This window comes from Panthera onca, chromosome B2 (genome assembly GCF_046562875.1).
Source record: "Panthera onca isolate mPanOnc1 chromosome B2, mPanOnc1 haplotype 2, whole genome shotgun sequence".
In the NCBI taxonomy this organism is placed as follows: domain Eukaryota; kingdom Metazoa; phylum Chordata; class Mammalia; order Carnivora; family Felidae; genus Panthera; species Panthera onca.
In genome coordinates, this window is record NC_138343.1 from 112692603 (window position 1) to 112713181 (window position 20579).

Here is a 20579-nt window from a genome sequence, read left to right on the forward strand (position 1 = left end):
GTGGCCGGCGCCGGTTCTTGCGGCCGAGCTCGGCTGCGGCGTGGGAAAGAGCCGCGAGGAGCCGACCGCGCCGCCGCGGGAGCCGCGCCTGCCCGGGCCCAGAGAGGGAGGGAGGAAGGGAGGAGGCAGGCAGGGAGGGCGCTGCGCCCCGCTCGGCGTCGGTGGCTCGGGCTGGGCTGTGCCCAGCGCCGTCTTCGCCGCGATGAAGCGCCCTTGCGAGGAGACGACCTCCGAGAGCGACATGGACGAGACCATCGACGTGGGGAGCGAGAACAATTACTCGGGGTGAGCGCGGGCTCGACGGGAACTGCCCGGAGCCCGAGGCGTCGGGGAGCTTTGTGCGCGAGCGGCTCCTTGGAAATCCCAAGGCTCCTCTCCGCGGCGTCCTAACATAGCGGGGAAAGTTTTGCCCGGGAAATTTTGAGCGGTGGGCGCTCACGGAGCGTGCGTTGCGGTGGGGCGGGGGATGTCGGCTTTCACACCAGGGGTGGGGCGGAGAGGAAAGGGGACGCGACTGAAAGACTGCGCAGGAGTTGGCGAGGGAGGGTCCCAGGCTGTCAGCGTTAGGCAAGCGGACCGGCTGGCGACGGGCGACGCCCCCGCCTCTGAAACTGTGGGAGCACTTTAAGGATGGGCCAGGTGAAGAGCAAAACAGATTGAATTTTTTTTTTTAAGTTTTCAAGAGCCTAAAATGATGACTTGCCTTTTGGAGACATTAAAGTAGTTTGCGATGTTAAGGCTAAGGAGGTTAAGCTTTCCGTTGGCCGTGTGTGAGTGGGTTTACGGGAGAGTGAGTGACGGATCGTTTCGGGCGTAGATCATCTCTTCGACTGCTTGCTGTTAAGTCTGGAAAAGATCGGAGTCGTGATCACAGAAGCCAGACCTCCACTTTCCAGTGACAGAGGGAGATTACCGAGGCATTTTAGTGCCAAGGCGGGTCAAATGATAATTGCTTCTAATTGGCATCCCCACAAGCTCCTTAATTATTTATCTGCAGCTGTCACTCAAAGAGCAAAATTCTTCCTACCTTTGGAATACTGGTTTTCTTTCCACATCGTTATTCTCGTAAGCACAAGCCAAAGCGTGAAATCAGCAACAGCAAAGATATTTACAGGAAGCGTTTGCAAAGTATCTTTTAATTATTTTTAAAGCGTGTGTCGTCTTAAAAAAATGAGATCTGAAAAACAGAAGAAGCCTTGTGAAAGATGAAACCAGTTGAGATGGGGTGGGACTGAGGGAGACAGTTAATTCCGAAATAAGATCCAGAAGTGAGAAGGTGAGGTAATAAGAACCTGGTGTGTGCAACATTTCTAAAATGAAAGAGCAAATAACAGCAACCTGGAGAATTAGAGAACATAAAGAAGCATAGTATCCACGAATTATGAAGAGAAACATGTACAAACTAGAAAGCATCATAAAAGTTATAGGTGATAATTGATTGAACTTTCAGTATAAAATGTCTTTTCATTAGTAAACTCAAGATTGATTGCAGCCCCTATAGAGATTTAAGCTTAGCTTGAAGACGAGGGGATACTCACCTACAGTTTCGTTTTCAAACTAAAACATTTACCTAGTAGTTGATGTAATTTTAATTTCCCTATCAGTGCCGTATTTAATTTGGGGCATTCTTTTGGAAGATTAGTATACAAAACATTACATTTTTTTTTCTGTTGTGAGATATGTCTAATTGAAGTTTTGAGATAGTAAGATAACTTCTGTTTATTTTGAAGATTGCATCTATGGACAACAGTTTGACATGTGATGACCTTATATCTGTTTGATAGTGGTGCTAAACATGGCTTTTATTTTAAAATTGCTTTGCTTTGCTTAGTGGGTCTGACGAGGAGGGTGCAGGAAGGATGCTATTAGAGATTAGCTGATTTTCAAGAAACATTTTTGAGTGGCACCAGGAAGTACTAATTTCTAACTTCTCATTTTGTCTGCCTGTAATTTTTTCACTGCAAGACTTAAAAGTTGAGAGATGTTTTTGTCAATGGATTTGGCGTCTGGATTACTTGTTAAAAAAAAAAAAAAAGGCATGGAAAGAGATATAAGGGCTGAAAACAAAGTATGTTAAGAGAAAAGTAAGAATTAAGAATAAAATAATATAGACCTGAGCTGTGCAGTCGCTCAATATTTAATGGGTGCTATGAAGTACCCAGAAGAAACCATTGTTATGTTAATGCAGCACCTGATGTACTGTTCCTGTTTCACAGGCAAAGTACTAGCTCTGTGATTAGATCGAATTCCCCAACAACAACATCTCAGATTATGGCAAGAAAGAAAAGGAGAGGGGTATGTGATTTTTTTTTTTCTTTTTAGTTCATGTGATTCAGACTAATGTATAACAGTGGTGTTCTTCCATTAAGAGTAATTTTATCATTTGTGTATTCATAAATTTTTGTTGTTGTGTTGCTTTCTTTGGGATAGATAATAGAGAAAAGGCGTCGAGATCGGATAAATAACAGTTTATCGGAGTTGAGACGACTGGTGCCAACTGCTTTTGAGAAACAAGTAAGCAACCCTCACCCCTGACCACCCCACCAAAAGACTCAGAAAATCTGATTCTCTCATCTGGGAATGTGGGTTCTTGTTAAAGCTCATTAAAATAATGGTGTATGTGCCCTGATCTGGCACAGAGCAGCTATTTCAATAAAATGCTTTGTTGTGGCAAAACTATTAAAAACATAATCCATCATGAAGTTGAAAAACATTTCCATTCTTCAGCTTATTTTCCCTTAAGGGTAACAGTGTTCATGCTTTCTCTGTTCTTTCTATGAAGACCAGTAGTGGTTTTGTTCAAAACCCAGCTGTATGTCGTACTCTTTAAATACACACACACACACATACACACACACACACACATATATATATATCACAAAATTTCACTTTTTTGTAAACTGCTAAAAAAAAAAAAGAAGCGCTTTTTATTTTAAAAATAACAAAAGTCCAGGAAGTAACATTTCTAGCTCTAGTTCCTGAATGGTAGTACTAATACAATTTATTTACCAAATCACTTAGTTTCATTTTTAATCCCTAGATTAATAGAGTGGTGTTCTATTTGGGGCATCTCTTTGGAAGTTTGATAAAAATAAAACTAGCCAACAATTCCCTCTTTCAGAATTCAAGTATTCCTTTACCAAAAAAAAAAAAATAATAAAATAAATTTTTTTTTTTTTGCATACTTAGAAAAGGAGGAAGCCAAATGTTTAAATCTTCCTTTGTTTTCTTGGAAAAGTTTTATATCTCTTGCCACAATGGCTAATGGCACAGATTTCTAAGAGCATCTTTCAAAGAATATGGCATCATACACTGTTGGAAATACTTTCAATTTAATTCGAATAGCGTATAAGACAGCAGTTGTTTGTTTATGTCATTTTGTTGTTTACTTCATGAACTACAAACATTATACAGCAAGCCCTACAAAAGCCCTTGGCAATTATCCAGAAACTGCAATTTTGTTATTACTTTCACTGAAACTCCTGTACATCTTGATGGAAAAAGTGAATATTGACAGAAGTGCAAGATGTAACAGGCTCTTGATTATACATTTGTGAGAGAAAAAAAAAGATACCTATATGCTGAAACCGACTTTGGTAAGCTAAATGTAACGTGGAAATTGTAGTTTTGATTAGTAACATTTTCAATGACAATAGGCTGAAAATGAAAACATCAGTAATCACTGTTTTCACTTTGGGTACCAAAATGTCTGCAGTTATTTGGTGAGTATTTTTCCCATCAGTTTGTTAGATTTTTTTTTCTTAAATGTCGACTTAAACCTTAAAAGCTAACCTCAGTTGTTTGGCAGTTAGTTACCATAAACACAGGCTTTCCCATTTGCCAGGCTTGGCTACCAACCCTGGCGAGCTGGCCCTGTTACGGTGTGATTAGAAGAGTGTTCTTTCTAGCGGTTTCAATGACTCTGGCACTCTCACCATGTACAGGGTGCTGATAATTTTCACAAAAAAGTAGAGCATAGGAACTTGAAGAAAACTTCAGTTTCCTTTTGAGAAAGACACATTGATTTAATTATTTAGTTTTTCCAGGAAATTAGAAGCTACCCAGAGTCCTCTGAGGCAGTTCAAGGTGGCACATTTTGTGTTTTGGTTGGTTTCTAGAGGTTGCCTTATTTTGAAAAGTAGAACGTATAAATATATTCCCAAGGCATTTTATTAAGAACTGTTCTAAAGGGTTCAAATAATCTTTAAGCATTTCTGATGCTTACTAGGTAGGAGTAAATTATGCTTTCTTGTTTATGAACTTGGCATTCACAGTGACACCTGCTGGTAATTTTTGGAAAAAAAAAAAACCCAAAAAACCTTAAGTCTTCCCTTTTTTGTTTTTGGTTCTCCTTACCAGGGGTGTATCTTAAAGGCTTACTAGGACTTTTTATTTTTGAAAAATCTAATTTGCTAAGATCCTATTTCCTTAACCTTCAGAGTTGGATTCAGCTGATCTAGACTGTTGAATGTCCCCCAATATAGGGTAGAGATTGGATACAAGATTTGACATTTTTGCAGTGTAATAGTTTTAGTGGAGTAATCTTAGGAATATAGTTTAATCATATGATTAAAAAATTATTTGTTATGCCTTTTAGTCTTTAAATGATAAATTGGCAAATATCTGTCATTAGGTATGATGTAATAATTATTGTTTGCATGTAAAGTTTGCAAAGAATTCAGATTTTTCTATGAAAAAAATTAAATTTAGACTTTTCTAGTGAGAAGAAAAATTGAAAATCCAGTGTAAAATGTTCCAAGTCAGTTTCCATAGGACTTATAAGACTTCATGATTTGTTTATGCAGGGATCTGCAAAGTTAGAGAAAGCCGAAATACTGCAAATGACAGTAGATCATTTAAAGATGCTTCAGGCAACTGGGGGTAAAGGTAAGTAGGTGACTTCATTTTTACCCCCTTTCCGCCTTTCTCTTTTCATTCCCCTCCCCTAAGATTATAGGAAAGTCATAGTTGAACAGTTCTTTAACAAGCTGAGATAGGAGGTCCCAGATTAAAGCTGTAGAAATCAATGCTAATGGCAGGATTGAACTCGTGGGAAAGAACTTCTGGAACAAAAGAAGCACTTGACCCTGGGCTTGTGTTTGCTTTCATAATACTGTGGGAGTAAAGCTTCATTCACAGCAGCCTGGTCAGAGATTTGTTTGGGACCTCAGAAGCACATGCTGGAATCTGTACAGAAAGACAAAACAAACACACAAACATCCAAACATAAACAGGAGGTTAAAGGCAATCTTTTTCTCTTCTTCTTTCCCTTCCCCCAGACTCCATTAGATCAAGGCTGGGACTCAATACAGTACAACTATTTCAAAGGAATTGACTTAAGAATTATTTTCATTGTTTTCAGATTTTGCTTGGTCTTGGGTTTGGACCAGACAGAACATTTGAAGTGTAGGTAGTAATTCTCTGGACTGGAAACTACTAATGGAGCAGTCATTCCTGCAGAGAGCAAACAGGAATAGGTGCCCCCGGCCCAGTGCCCTGGAGAGATATCTTCTGTACTAGAATCATCCAGAGGTCAGGGATGGACCCTCATGTTATATTGAAAATAGACTTGAGATCCTGAAAGCTGTAATAACTTATTCACATTCTATTATCCTTCTTCTCACATGTTACTGAGACTTGATTTTGCCCTTTTGTATTGTTTTTAGCCTTCAAGCAAGCCTTTGCTATTCACCTTAACCGAGAGTATTTTTGTTACTCAGTACATTTGACAACTGGGTTGGGAGAGGGTACCACCAGGGGCTAAGTGCTTCCCTCCATCCTGGAGGCTTCTCTGCTCAGCATTAGCTTTTTATCACATAGTATCACAGTTTTCCCTAGATCAGAGCAGAGCCAAAGCATTGGAGGGAAGTAGCTATTTACCAATTGGTATAGAAGTACTTCAGTACTTAACTCCAGTATGGCCATACTGCTGAAGCCCTTTATTTATTTATTTTTTAATTTTTTTAAATATTTATTTATTTTTGAGAGAGAGACAGAATGTGAGTAGGTTACGGGCAGAGAGAGAGGGAGACACAGAAGCAGAAGCAGGCTCCAGGCTCTGAGCCGTCAGCACAGAGCCTGATGCGGGGCTCGAACTCACAAGCTGTGAGATCATGACCTGAGCCGAAGTCAGATGCTCAACCGACTGAGCCACCCAGGCGCCCCTGAAGCCCTTTAGAACATCAGCCCTGGGGGTGCCTGGATGACTCAGCTGGTTAAGTGTCCAACTCTTGGTTTTGGCTTGGGTCCTGATCTCACAGTACATGGGTTCAAGCCCCACATTGGGCTCCTCACTGATGGTGTGGAAGCTGCCTGGGATTCTCTCTCTCCCTCTCTTTCTGCCCCTCCCCTGTTTGTTCGTTCGTTTTCTCTCTCTCTCTTTCTCTCAAAATAAGTAAACTGAAAAAACAAAACATCAGCACTGGCCTTCACAATCTTTTAGGTGGGAAGTAAACACTTTAAAGAGAAGCCCACCTTCTCTAGAAACCATCCTGCATGGGTATGGAATTGTGATTTCTAATCATTAAAATGTAACCCTCAGAATAGGATGTAAAAGTTCTTACATAATAGAGGAGAACTGGATGAAATCGTAGAAGCCAGTGATCCAGCCCAGCTTGGCTGCTGCTTGACCTTTAACCCAAGGCAGAAGTGCTCTGTAGTACTGTGAGGCCTACACTAGCACTCTGAGCTCTAAAGCACTTTCAGCCCCATGATTTTGTCTCTGCACCTGCTACTTCAGATGTAGAAGACTAGTTGAGTTAGTGATGGTGCAGGAACAGCTTTTTGATTGCTCTGCCTCCCTTGGTGTTGTTCACCACAAGGCCAAGAATTCTTATCAGGGTTTCAAATATTTGGCATGAGCTATACTTCTAAAGAGTAATATTGTTCTTATGCCTTATTATAAAAACTAAGTTCCATTCTTGGTTGCTATTCTTGGCTACCTGAACAGTCCTAAAATTCATCCCAGAATAGTTTATGAACAGACATTTCCAAGCAAGCTCCACACAAGTCGCCTGACTGCCAAGTCATTAGAGAGGTCATCCCATAGGAGAAAATGTGGGCCTTAAACAGGAGGGGCGGGCAATGTGAGCTCACATCATCAAAGACTCACAACTGCTGTAGGGGCCTCCCAGTGGTGAAGGGCATAGACTCTGCAGTTGGGTTGCCTGGTTTCAAATCCTTGATCTGCCATATATTAGCTCTGTGACCCTAGGTAAACTACTAACCCTCGCTGAGCCCGTTTTCTCATCTGCAAAATGATGATAGCCATAGTGTCTACCTCACAAGGTTGTTGTGAGTTTATTCACTCAAAGCTGCATAACAGTGATGGCATGAAGGAAGTGGTGTGGAATGGCTCCGTGTGCTTTTATTATTGGCCCAATATCTATTCCCAGGAGACAGCTGTTGGTTGCCATTTCCCTCTGCATTCAGCAACATAATAGGAATTACACAATTGATACTCCTCAATATGCAACAGAGAACTCAGCCACGTATAACAACATACAGCTGGCAAACCACAACTTTCAATCATCTTGTACCCGCTCATGAAAATTCTTGGAAGCTCCTGGGGCTCCAGTTATGTTGTTCCATTCTTTATAGTCTATCTTGGTATTGAGGTAGCTTCTAGAGAGAATTTAGTAGAGGAACCTAAATTTCTAGATCCCTCTGCATTTCTGGACTCTGACTTCTGTTGATTTCCTCCCTCCTTACCTCATGAAAATTAGAAGCCTGCAATGCCCCGCAAAGAACCCTGAGGGTCCTCATGTGAAATCTGTCCACGGAGGCGTCGTCTTCAGGAAGAGCTTTCCCTCTTAATCCCAGGGACTTTGTTGCTAACTAAGCTGAAGTTCTGGGATGCTAACTATTTTTGTTGCTGATCTCCCACATTTCATGATATTCTCTTGTATCTGCTTTGTGCTGTTATTTTTACTGTTTTCATGGTGTATCTTTTTGCCTCAGATGTGTTTTTGGGACTTCCAAATTTCTGTTGATATTCTAACTTTATTTAGGACTGTGAATATTGTGAATACTATTTTCCAAATGCTTTGATTACAGAATAAGATGGTTTAATTTTTAGTGGATGATAAATGAAACAGGTAATACTTTGATCTACAGAAACACGAAAAAGAGAATATAAATGCCTTAGACGAAAATAACTTTGTGGTATTTCTCATTTAGATATACCCATATCCCAAAACTGAGTAAATTTTTAATTTGAAAATATCTAAAAAAAAAAAAAAGTTACAAATGAGAAAGAATCTGAAAAAAGATGCATTTGTACATATTAGAGGTCACCCATTCAAAGTGGTGACATTTCCCCAATTGTCTGATTATTCTATCCTAAATTGGCACTATTAATAAAAATACTTTATTATTTTCTGTCCAGTGTATTATCAGTGGATAAAAAGGGATTCTTCTAAATGTGACCCAGCTCCAGCCATTTTTACGGTAGTGACCTTCGATGTGGGCTGTGCATGCATACACACTGAAAAATTAATGCACATCTTTTTCCTGGGTAGATGCCAGGAAAATGTAAGCTAACCACTGAAGGAAATATATATTTAAATTTAAGAAAAGCAAAGAGGTATAGTAATCTCTTATCAGTAAAGCAGCCTGATATTGCATGATAGAAAAGTAAGATCTTCAAATTAGTAACCAAGATTTTTAAAAAGTCATTTTGTTTTCATCAAATCTTTTTGTTACAAACTAATGACAAGATGTTTTCACTTTGAAAAAAAAAAACAGTCAAAAAACATTGTTGAGTTTATTAAGAGATTCTAGCATATTTTTAAAGAAGGTCTTCAAGCTGCTAAGATACATTTCATATCTCTGTGACAAATGCCAAGAGTGAGGATGTTTCAGATAAACCCTTTAATCTCCACCTCATGTGACAGAGACAAAGAGACTGAAACTCGGTACTTCCATGCAAAAGTTTACGAGGGAATTTCACTATCCCACCGTACAAAAGGAGAGACATCCCCTCCTGGTTTTTTATGGAAGTGTTTGAAACACGGATGTTCTTAATTTTTTTCCCCACCGTAGTATTTGGTTGCAAGAACAACTGTAGCATATAGCATTGCCAGCCTTGTCACACATGTGAATTGCAAAGTGTACTTTCTTCTGCAGAAGTTACAACCATAAATAACTGGCAACATTTTGAGAAAGGGTCGTCATCCCGCTTGAATCTTCTGCAGCACCGAGAGGAGCACAGTTGGTGTTTACTCACAGTAATCGTGCCGTTTTCTCTCACTCCCTGCCCTGGCCCCCACTTCACTCAAACCCCCTTCTAGGCTACTTTGACGCACATGCTCTTGCCATGGACTTCATGAGCATTGGATTCCGGGAGTGCTTAACGGAGGTGGCCAGGTATCTGAGCTCCGTGGAGGGCCTGGACTCCTCGGATCCCCTGCGGGTACGACTGGTCTCTCATCTCAGCACGTGCGCCTCGCAGCGGGAGGCGGCGGCCATGACGTCCTCACTGGCCCACCACCATCACCCCCTGCACCCGCACCACTGGGCGGCGGCCTTCCACCATCTCCCCGCTGCCCTGCTCCAACCCAACGGACTCCACGCCTCCGAGTCAACGCCTTGTCGCCTCTCCACGGCTTCAGAAGTGCCTCCTGCCCACGGCTCTGCCCTGCTCACGGCCACGTTTGCCCACGCCGATTCTGCCCTTCGGATGCCGTCAACGGGCAGCGTTGCCCCCTGCGTGCCACCTCTGTCCACCTCTCTCTTGTCCCTCTCGGCCACTGTCCACGCAGCCGCTGCAGCAGCCACCGCAGCCGCGCACAGCTTCCCTCTGTCCTTCGCGGGGGCCTTCCCCATGCTCCCCCCGAACGCAGCTGCAGCAGTGGCAGCCGCCACCGCCATCAGCCCGCCCCTAACGGTGTCAGCCACCTCCAGCCCTCAGCAGACAAGCGGCGGAACAAACAGTAAACCTTACCGACCCTGGGGGACAGAAGTGGGAGCTTTTTAAGTTTGCATTGAACTTTTTGCAATAGTAACTGAATGTCCTTCATTTCAGAGTCAGCTTAAACCTCTGCACCCTGAAAGTAGCCATACAGATGTCTACAGATCCACAAAGGAACAATAAAGCTATTTGAGACACAAACCTCACAAGTGGAAATGTGGTATTATCTTTTCTCTCTTGTTTTGTTTAAGGCAGCTTGGTAACTGACATCAGCAACTTTTGAAAACTTCACACTTGTTTTCATTTAGAAGTTTCCTGGGAAATATATGGACTGTACCATCCAGGAGTGCATCAGTATGTCTGAATTGGGGAAGAAAAAAAAAAAAAACAAAACCAAAACCCTGACTGGATTCTCTTGAAACTAGATGGAAAAAAAATATTTGTGTTTCATAAGTGCCTGAGCTAGTAAAGTTTTCTTGTGAACAGATTAACATTGCACAAGTAAAGAAGATCATAGAGGTTAGGTTAAGACAGGAAAGGGACAGAAGTCTTGCATTAGGCTGCAGACATTTTAATAAAATGCCAGCGAAGAGTACTCTGTTGAAACCAAGAGGTTTTTGTTGGCCAAAAGGATTGCTGAAAATAATTTTCAAGTTGAAAGACCTAGTTTTATCTTAGTTTTCTTTCTTTGTACAGACTTGCCTGCCAAATGGTGACATTTAGCAATGCATTGGTATAAGCAATTATTCCATCAGTGCTCAGATTAACAGCCATTTCTGCCCTGCCTGCAAGCCCCCAGGCACTTTTTTTTTCCATGGCTCAAAATTTGGTGCTTCTTTATGTAAAACCATACATAGAGTGCACCTAGAAGCACTTGCCTACCATGTGCCCCCCAGAAGCTATTTGATTCATGCCAACTTGAAAACTCTCCAGTGTCTAAAAGTTTAGGTTAATTTATTGTTTCATTTGGACTGTTTTTATGTATTTATCCTCTTCATTTTGTCCTGATAATGTGTAATACCTATTCTTGTCGCCCTTTGGGAAAAGCTGCATTTCTGGAGGTGACGAGACAGGGAGAGAGCATTGGGAAGAGAAAAGCCACGATTTTTAAATGCTCTTTGTCAAGCTCATGATTGCATTTGATCCCAAATCAAGATGAATGTATGCAGTGGGATGTACATAAATTATTTTTTGTTCATGCCTAGACTAGTGCTGCATAACGGTGTTTTTTTTTTATTTTTAATGACAAAATAATCTCTTAATACATTGAAATTGAGCACGTGAGATTTTATGTTTGAAAGGTAAAGACACAGCATGTATTATTACGCACTTCATTTCTCTGCTGTGTGGAGAAAGCAATAAACATGAGAATGTTAAACATTATACAAAATTATACTTTTTAATATTTGTTTTAAAATTATTGTACCTAGTCCTTTTTGCATTACTTTGTAACCTTTTTCTATGCAAAAGTCTAAATATCCCTAATTAAATGAAGTCCTTTTTTTGACTATTTCTATGTGGATGAGTTGCTTTGCAGAATGGAAAGTTGACATGAATTTCAAGCAAGGCCTTCCTTCACTAACAATTTAAGCCGTGGCTTTTCTTTTTCACTTTCAGAGTCATTTAATATAATTCACAGCTTGCCTGAAAATAGTGTTTATCTGAGCTTGTATATCAATTCAGCATAGGTGGGTTTGACATTATTTGGAGACAGGAAGTGATCAGTTTTCTCTGCCTTTTATTCTTAACCGTGGTTCTTAGAAAAGTGCAAATACAAGAGCTCCAAATAATAGTACATTGAACCTGGGATAATAAGCTAGAATGTGTCATACATCTTGTAACTCAAAAACATTTGTAGAGGGTTTTTAAAACATCACCTGTATATGTGATAAGCATATACATGCTTCCTGATGAGAAATCCTCTGTACCTACCTCAATGAAACTTTCTTTTGATGCTATAGAAATTGTGCACATATCCCTCCTTCAATAAAGCCTAGAAGAGATTATTTCAGTTCCTGAAGCTATTGGGCCAAACGTAAGAATTTTTAAAAAAAGAATGTTTTTATTCATGTCAGTTATGCTATTAAGGGGAAAAGTGTGAGGTTTCTAACATTATTTTAGTTTTGAAAAATTAAGTATATAGTTTTTCTAATTTCTGTCTGTATGTGGGTAAAATATGAGCAAAACCAGATCACTTTGTTCCTCCTGTCTATAAGTTCTGTGATCATTGCGTCTTCTATTAGCTCTGATGGAGTTAAGTAGCAAATAAGGACATGGACTTAGTAGTATTTGAAGTTTGCTTTTGAGTCATGATTTGTGGACAATAGGCATAGAAGTAATTCTTATTTTAAGATCTAGTAGCTGATTCTGTGCCTGTTGTAATGTCAGCATTCAAAGAATTTCTTTTCCTTTTTTGGAATGTAAACCATTTTAGAGATCAGGAATTTTTATTTTTAATTTGGATTAAATAGTTTAAGATAAATCCACTTTCTTCCTCCTTTCCTCCCTTTCTTGTCCTTTTTGGTTTTTCCTTACATTTTTTTTCCTTCCCTGTTACATATGGGCTGTTATTTTTCCAATTAATTGATTAAAATATTTGCAAAACAACTTGCGACATAGTTGCTAAGGGGTGTCATAGTTCCTAAAGGTGATCGTTGTCTATAATTTTGGTCATTTGAAGTTAATTGGTCCTTGATAAGTGTTTCACATCATTAGCTATTGACATCACATTTTGCTGTGTTAAAAAACAAAATTCAACTAAGTAAATTTAAAGATCAAATTGGCTTTATTCAACCACTCATGAAACGGGCAGAATCCCATCTAGCAGATAGAAAGGAGCTCCAAGAAGGTATACAAAATGAAAGGCTTTTATAGGCAGAAGGGGGCTGCAAAAGGAAGTTTCTAACAAAGAGTGAATTGTTTCGGGCAAGGTCACCTTCCTTTGGGGAAAGGGTGGCGGTCTGTCATGCAAATGGCCTCACTGGTACTGATTGGTTAATTCCAGATTGACTGGTTAAAGGTCACTGCAGTTTGGTTCGATATTAAGTCTTGGTTGCCTATGTGGGTCTTGCACAAGTGACTCCATTTTGAGCCTGATGTTTCTTTTTAACAACTGTTTCCCATCTCTGATACAATGTTCTGTGAAAGTGGTGTTCTGCCTTTAAGTGTGGTAGCTTTCATGTTTGCTCCCAAAACAGAAAAAAAAAAAAAAAAAAAAATAGTTTTTATGGTCCAGGAGGAAAATAACTTTTCAAGTTTGATTTATTAGTGGCTTTTAATTATGTAAAAGTTAATCCCAAAATTAATTCAAGGGATTTTTCATAGGATAAAAGGAAAATGGTGACATTATTAGAAATCTGGTTTTCCCCAAATGTTAAAAGCTGTATGTATGCCCCATGTCAGAAAACGATTAAAGAAAACAATGTAAGTGATACAAACTTTATTTAACACTTCATGAGGCAGTCTCCTTTTGGAGAACTGCAAAATGGGGCAAAAGGAAGATTTTATAGAATAAAGAATAAAGAACAGGGAAGAGAAAAATGGAAAATATCTGGTTGGCAGGGTTACATAATCAACCTTGTTTAGGGTGAGAAGGCCCAGAGTCGGCTTGGCATCGGGGGATTGAGTATCTGGATATACCACACCTCTAGTCAAGTGGAACGTTTAAAGGCACTCACAAGCTATCTGAAGGTCCATCTGTTCATGTAGCACTTGGGTAGGAGTAGCTCCATTTTGGGCCTAGAAATACAGTCAACAGGAATTAAAACACACTTTTGTATTTCCCATCAGTGAGCCAGAAGGTATTTATTGAATAACTACCGTGTACCCTGTCTGTACATGTTAAGTTTCGAATGACATGTGGGTAGCACACGCTAATGTGATTCTATAGCCTGACAATTATAGGTGTGACTGTCACTCTAGCTATTCACAGGGACCCTCAAAATAAGGAAGTGCCATGAGAGTGAGACAAGAGGTTCCTAAGAACTAGTGGGAGAGGATTTTTGGTCTCATTGGGATATTGTACTATTACAAACATGATAATTCATCATAATTTGAATAAATCTGAGGGACTTCTAAAGTAATGTTCAAACATTATGACAGGCAGGGATACTCACCACTATACTAACGAGGAGGATGTTTTGTTCAAACATTAAAAAAGGCCAAATGTGCTCTAATGACCCACATGTACATATGATATGTATCATAAATCTTAAGTCTTTGGGGTTATCTTCTTTTTATAATCAACTTGTTCCTTTTCCAATCATTACGTCATTAGGTCACATCACACAGCAATTTCCATAAGTAAGACCATCAATTGCAAGAGACAGTGTTGGTTTAAGATCAGGTTTTTTGTTTTGTTTTGTTTTCTTAAGTTTACTTATTTTGAGAGAGAAAAAGTATGAGTGGGACAGAGGCAGAGAGAGAGGGAGGGAGAGAATCCTAAGCAGGCTCTGTGCTAAAAGTGAGATCAGGGCTCAATCTCACTAATCGTGAGATCATGACCTGAGCCAAAATGAAGAGTCAGATGCTTACCCAACCAAGGCACCCCTAAGATCAGTTTTTAAGGAAAAGAATCACAACAGAACTTTATCCATTGATCATAAGACATCCCAATTTCTAGAGTGTTAAAAAGAAAAAAAAAAAAAAAAAGTACATCTTGGATTTGAGGCACTACTATAGTATAATAGTGTACTTAAGTACAAGTTTAAAAATCCATGGCTAGAGATGTACAGAGATTAAAATGTGGCTAAGCAGCTTACTTTAAAAATACCCCGGAGTGCCTGAGTGACTCAGTCAGTTGAGCATCCAACTCTTGATTTCGGCTCGGGTCATTATCCAAGGGTCATGGAATTGAGCCCCAAGTCTGGCTCCAAGCTGAGCATGAAGCCTGCTTAAGATTCTCTCTCTCCCTCTGTGCCTCCTCCCTGCTCACACTCTCTCTCTAGAATTAAAACAAAACAAACCGCATCAGGATAGGGTCCTAGTCAAATTAAGAATCTGGATTAACTTTGTAAGCTTTATGATCTAAAGATAGATGTATTTTTAGCTTTTCATGTTTTCATTGCCCAGTGGGACTATTCCCAGTTCTGGTTTTACTGAAGAATGGAGTTTGACTTCCCCTTGTAATTCTTTTAAGATCTAAGCAATAACTGAGGTTGTGAATATTTCAGCAACTAAAACCAAAGTGCTACAGCAAATATGACATCATAAACTGTGACTATAGCTCATGTTCTTTGGAAGGATAAGTCTTTGAACTCAGATGGGAGAATTTAAAAAGAAAAAAAGCCCCTTAGCTTGCATACACAATCTTGTATGAGGGACCAAAGGCATACGAGAAATGGCTCTCTAGGTACCAGGTGGTACTTTCTCCCTCTCTTTTGGAAGGAACAGACAGGAATGGGGTTGGTCAGGGAATTGGGTCCTCTGCTGTAACTGACAGAGCCAGGCCAACCTAAGTCACAGATCTAACAAAGACAAAAAGCGAATACTCACTGCAAATGCTGTTCATTGTTCTCCGTGCTAAGCTCTATGCTAAGTGTGTGAAATCTGTTGTGTCAGTGAAGCCTCATAACTGTCCTATAGAGCACATATATTATTTTTGCTTTACATATTAGGATTTGAAAAATAAGTGGTTAATTGCCCAAGGTTGCAACTAGTAGTTTAAGCTATGACTCAACCCAGGCTTGTCTGATTCTTCAGCCCATACCTTTGACCTCTGGGCTATGGCTTTTGACACTGCTTTTTTGGCCTCAGACTAACCAAGAATATTTCAACCTTCCTGGGATCATTTTGGATTATTGATAAGAGTAAATCTGTCTATAGTATTAGCATAAGAGCCTCTACCATCTTACGCTTTTTTTCTTTCTTTCTTTTTAATGTTTGTTTATTTTGAGAGAGGGAGAGAGAGGACATGTGCATGCCCGTGAGTGAGCAGGAGTGGGGGAGGGGCAGAACGAGAGGGAGAGAGTGAATCTCAAGCAGGCTCTGCATTGTCAGGGCACAGCTGGACAGGGGACTTGATCTCACCACGGTGAGATTATGACCTGAGTCAAAATCAAGAGTCAGACAACCGACTAAGCCACCCATGCACCCCTATCTTACCCTTTTAATATATGAAAGAATTAAAAAAAGAATAACCCCACTTTATTCCATTGTACAACATAAAAGGAAATAGTTTTGGCAGTTTCCTAGTTTTAACTTTCAACTTTCAAGCAGGTCATACCTACCTTACCTTGATTGGTGACCTTAACCCTCAGTAATGTCTACCAAAGAATATCCTATAATCTCATTCAAGGTGATGGCAAAGGTGAAGTAAAACGGTGAAGTATTAAGACAAGGTATCTGGGGTCACCTGGCTAGCTCAGTTGGAAGAGCATGCTACTCTTGATCTTGGGGTTGTGAGTTCGAGCCCCACATTGAGGACAGAGATTACTTAAATAAAAATAAATAAAACAAACTTAAAAAAAAAGGTATCTGAGAAAATTGAGTTTGAAAAGAAACGTTATACCTCAGTCTTCTACTGAATGTAAAAGATGGGTTTTTGGTGAGGGGGAGAATGCTGGATCATTCTGAATCCTTATACATTCCAGGTCATCATGTCATTAAACAACATTCTTCCTTTGGCCTAGAAAGACTTGCCCACTAACGCATCCACTGTAACTGTAAATTATTAACAGGAAGGGATTTTGAACTAGCCTAAACCTTTTGGCCTACAGTTAAGCATGTTTTCCATAACAGTTAAGAGTTTATATGGGTACAGTTTTTAAAAAATCTTATAACTAGAGACATTTTTATATGCCTCTAAGTTCTTAGTCTTCTGGGAATTGAATATTCTGTTTCCTTGACCTCAGTTGTCATTCTATTAGTCTGTGGGAATGAAGAGATTCATGCATATGAAATGGATATGCATGTAATAGAATGCCTTGTAAGCTTTTTTTTTTCTTTTTTTAAGGGACAAAATGAGGTTGAGTATCTTTGGCAAGTTAACTCTAAACTTTCTTACATTAAGTGTGCATTGTAGTTTTGTGTTTTCACCGCAGTGATAACAAAGTCCCGTTTTCTCATGTGGAAGAAAAAGTATTTCTCAAAGAATGGCTATTATTCATAATGTTTGACTTGTATAAGGGAATTTGTAAAATTTAAATTTTAAACCTTAAAATTTAAAACTTAGTTTTAAATTGCTCAAAAACTCATATAAAAGAGCTAAGTATTTTAATTGAGTTAACCCTGCCTTTTGTGATTATAAGCTATCAAGCTGAATATTATTTACCATACTGTGAAACTCTGCTTCCAAGATCTTTCATCACTTCTTTTTAAACCTTTTTCCTAATTACAGAGAACATAAATACCTTTTTTTTTTTCCCCACCAAAACAATCCAACTAGCTCTTTGTGTAGCTGTTTGTGTAGGCTTTCTCCTGGACCAGCAATGGTTGCCCTCTCCCCTATCCTAGTCAGTCTGTCCCAGTACTCCTGCTTTAAATAGGCTTCTCTTGAGGTCTGGCAAGATGACAGAGATGTGTTTGTTCACAGTCAGGAGGGGAAAACACAGAGGCACATAGACCATATTCTACTCTCGTCATAACACATTTCTCTGTCATAGTCACACGCCACCTCCTAAACAGGAACTAAGCAAGGCACCCTTTTTTAAATTTTTGTCTCACAGGCAGCCACTGCTAAATTTATTTTATTGTCTTGACATCTTTCTGTCAGAAAGATAAGCACAGCACTGTACAAATGGCTGGAGATGGTAACATCACCAAACCCACATATAGCCTGGTGACCATCAGATAAGCTCAGTGGGCAAGATTTGCCTCTGATGAGAAACATCCTTTACCCCTACGGTAAGGAGGCTTGATAGGCCATGTGCCCCCTTTGAAGGTTCAGTAAGAACCCCCACCCTCAAGATACCCATAAGTTCATCACAGCTGACTCGAAGCGCAGGCTTAAGGCAAATGTGTTGCACTGAGGGAACAGACTGTGTTCTGTGCCTACTGAGCATGACTATCATCAGAATGGGTCCCAGCAATAAAACGATAAATTATCTGACCAACACTGACCAGTTCTCACAACAGAGAACACAATGCCTTTGATGTGACCATGAAACCTTGAGTATGCCCAAGAGCAGGAGCCACAGACAAAACAACACAGGAGCAATAACTCAATATAAATGCATTTAGCCATTTCTCCAAACAAGGTCCAACAGGCAGCTTCCTTGCTCTGGGTATCAGGAGCTTGAGACTAAAGGAGAAACAAAGTTCACCATTGTTTGTCATCAGGATATGACATAGGAAGAAAAATGATGGAAGCTGTTTGTTTCTTTAAAATGTATAGCTGAGGTGTTAAAATTCTGTAAGCATATCCTTTATGGATACAGCAAAAACATATTAACAAGGAGATGGTTTGCTTAATAGTGCAACTTGACAGCCATATCTAGGATAGTGCATGAGTTAAATGAAGTCTATTAAGCAGTTTTGTTTGTTGTAAGATGTGGGAGCTTATTAAAATTCCTGTACTTATTCAATCACTTAGAAATAACTTGAAATCCATATATATAATAACAAATTTATCTCTACTTAATATATATGTCATTTTTTTTAATCTCAGTTCTTTAAGGAATATAATAAATAGTATGATGATTAAAAGGACAAATTCTGAAGTCAGATATATCAAGATAGGTCTTCAGATGTATTAGTTGTGTGACTTTGGACAAATTACTGAATCTGTGTAAATTTTGTTTTTTAATTAGTAAAACAGGATTTAAAAACAACATCTATTTCACAAGAATTTTCTGAGAATTAAATGACATAATCTTCATAAGATCTGGTACATAGAACACTATCAATAAATGGTAGTGTAGCTTATTAAAATTTAGTTTATTGAAAATGTCTTAAGATCCAAAATAAGTCTCATTCAGCCCCATTCACACAGCTTTATTCAAATACATACCAAGGTAGTTGCCCAACACCTATTCTTTTTGTATTAAATTATTCACATGTACATTTTGCTTTATATAAATATATTTGCAGATTTACAAAATTTCAGGGTTAGAAGAACATAACCTAGACCAATGCTTCATTTTGCAGATGAAGAAACCTGAGGCCCAGCCAAATTAGATAACCTTTCTCACAGTCATGTGACCCAGATCTGATTTCGAATACAGAGTTCTTTTTAGGACAACATGACCATAAACATTTTCTTTCATAGCTTTATTTTTATTATTATTATTATTTTTTATTTTAGAGAGGGAGAGACAGCACAAGCAGGGGAGAGGGCAGAGGGAAGGAGGAGAGAGAGAGAGACAGAGAGAGAGAGAGAGAGAGAGAGAGAGAGAGAATCTTAAGCAGGCTCCACATCAGTGCATAGCCTGAAGCAGGGCTTGGTCCCACGACCCTGGGATCATGACATGAGCTGAAATCAAGAGTTGCATGCTCAACTGACTGAGCCATCCATGTACCCGTCTTTCAAACCTTTCATATTTTAGATATGAAAGGTTTTTATTTTGTTATGAATGAGCTGAATGGGTCTATTGGTTTGTTAAGAAATCATGCTTTAATGCTTTCTGTCTTCAAAAACAATGGTTTTTAGACTGATTCAAAATAAATACAATGGAGTCATGTTTCTTTAGAAGAAAAATCTTGATTCTAATGAATATTGCTGAGATTGAAATTATATTACTGTCTTTAAATGGTATCCTTCACCATCAGAAAGCAAATCACACATACGTAGGTGAACAGAGCTGTGCCACTGTCCAGCACCGAGGGCAAAATGTTTCTTAGACACTCCTAAAGCTACTGGTTTACCAGTGACAGGGCATGGGCTTTAGGCCGCTACACCCACTCTCCTCTCTGTAGCTCTCCAGTCCTCCTAATATGAAGACAGAATCCTTAATCTCAGGCTTTAAAGCCCTGCAAGATCTGTCTCCTGCCCACTCCTTAGGCCCCTCTCACCTTACTTTACTACCTCTGACTTGCCATCCAGCCACAATGGCTTTCCTTCAGCCCCTGGCATTCTCCTTGCTCTCTCCTGATTCCAGGACTTGAATTTGTTCCTTCTACTCAGAACGTTCTGTTCTCTCCTTTTCACCTAGATAACTCATCATTTTTCAGATCTCAACAGATGGAATACTCTGCTCATATCTCCAACTGCCTTAGTGTAGAATCACATACTTCTTATAGAATCTGTCAGTTGCAATTTAAATTTGTGATTATATAATTATTGCCCGTCTTTACCACCACGCTAAAAGCCAATGGTAGTGACCGGTTTTGCTCATATTAAGTCTTCAGGGCCTTTTTGACATATGTGTATTACAGAAAGAAAGCTCAGTAAACATTTGTGGACATTGGTTAAATGAACAAATATATGACTGCCTGACTGAATGGGGAATGAATGAAGACACCTCATAAGCTGGACCTGCGTACTTGTTGTGTTGACTTTATTTGAATTGCTTCCCTCAAACTTTAATCTGATAGCACAGTATATTGGCAAGTAAAATCAAGCATAATTGATGAAATGAGAATAAAGAAGCTAAAGGAATGAAAATCCTCTGTTGCTCCCTAGGAGTACAATAAACTCTAGATTTTAACTATACCAACATTGCCAAGGCGAGTATGGGTTTCTTAGATTAAATACGTCCTAAATGAGATACTTGAGGCTATGGTGCCACCTTGT

At 39.4% G+C, this 20579-nt stretch overlaps 1 protein-coding gene across 3 annotated transcripts; it reads left to right on the forward strand.

Moving 5' to 3' along the window:
• The first annotated feature begins 3 nt into the window (after nucleotides 1-3).
• Nucleotides 4-11303, forward strand: HEY2 (hes related family bHLH transcription factor with YRPW motif 2). 3 transcript variants are annotated; one of them, XM_060616574.3, is made up of 6 exons: nucleotides 4-285; nucleotides 2217-2295; nucleotides 2431-2514; nucleotides 4806-4887; nucleotides 9291-9932; nucleotides 10025-11303. In XM_060616574.3, the coding sequence occupies exons 1-6, from the start codon at nucleotides 203-205 to the stop codon at nucleotides 10033-10035; spliced, it is 981 nt and encodes a 326-aa protein (XP_060472557.1). In that variant the 5' UTR covers nucleotides 4-202; the 3' UTR covers nucleotides 10036-11303. The 3 variants fall into 3 exon arrangements, with proteins under 3 accessions (XP_060472557.1, XP_060472556.1, XP_060472558.1); XM_060616573.3 differs by having other exon boundaries at nucleotides 5-285; nucleotides 9291-11303; XM_060616575.3 differs by lacking the exon at nucleotides 4-285 and adding an exon at nucleotides 314-639 and having other exon boundaries at nucleotides 9291-11303.
• Nucleotides 11304-20579: the final 9276 nt, after the last annotated feature.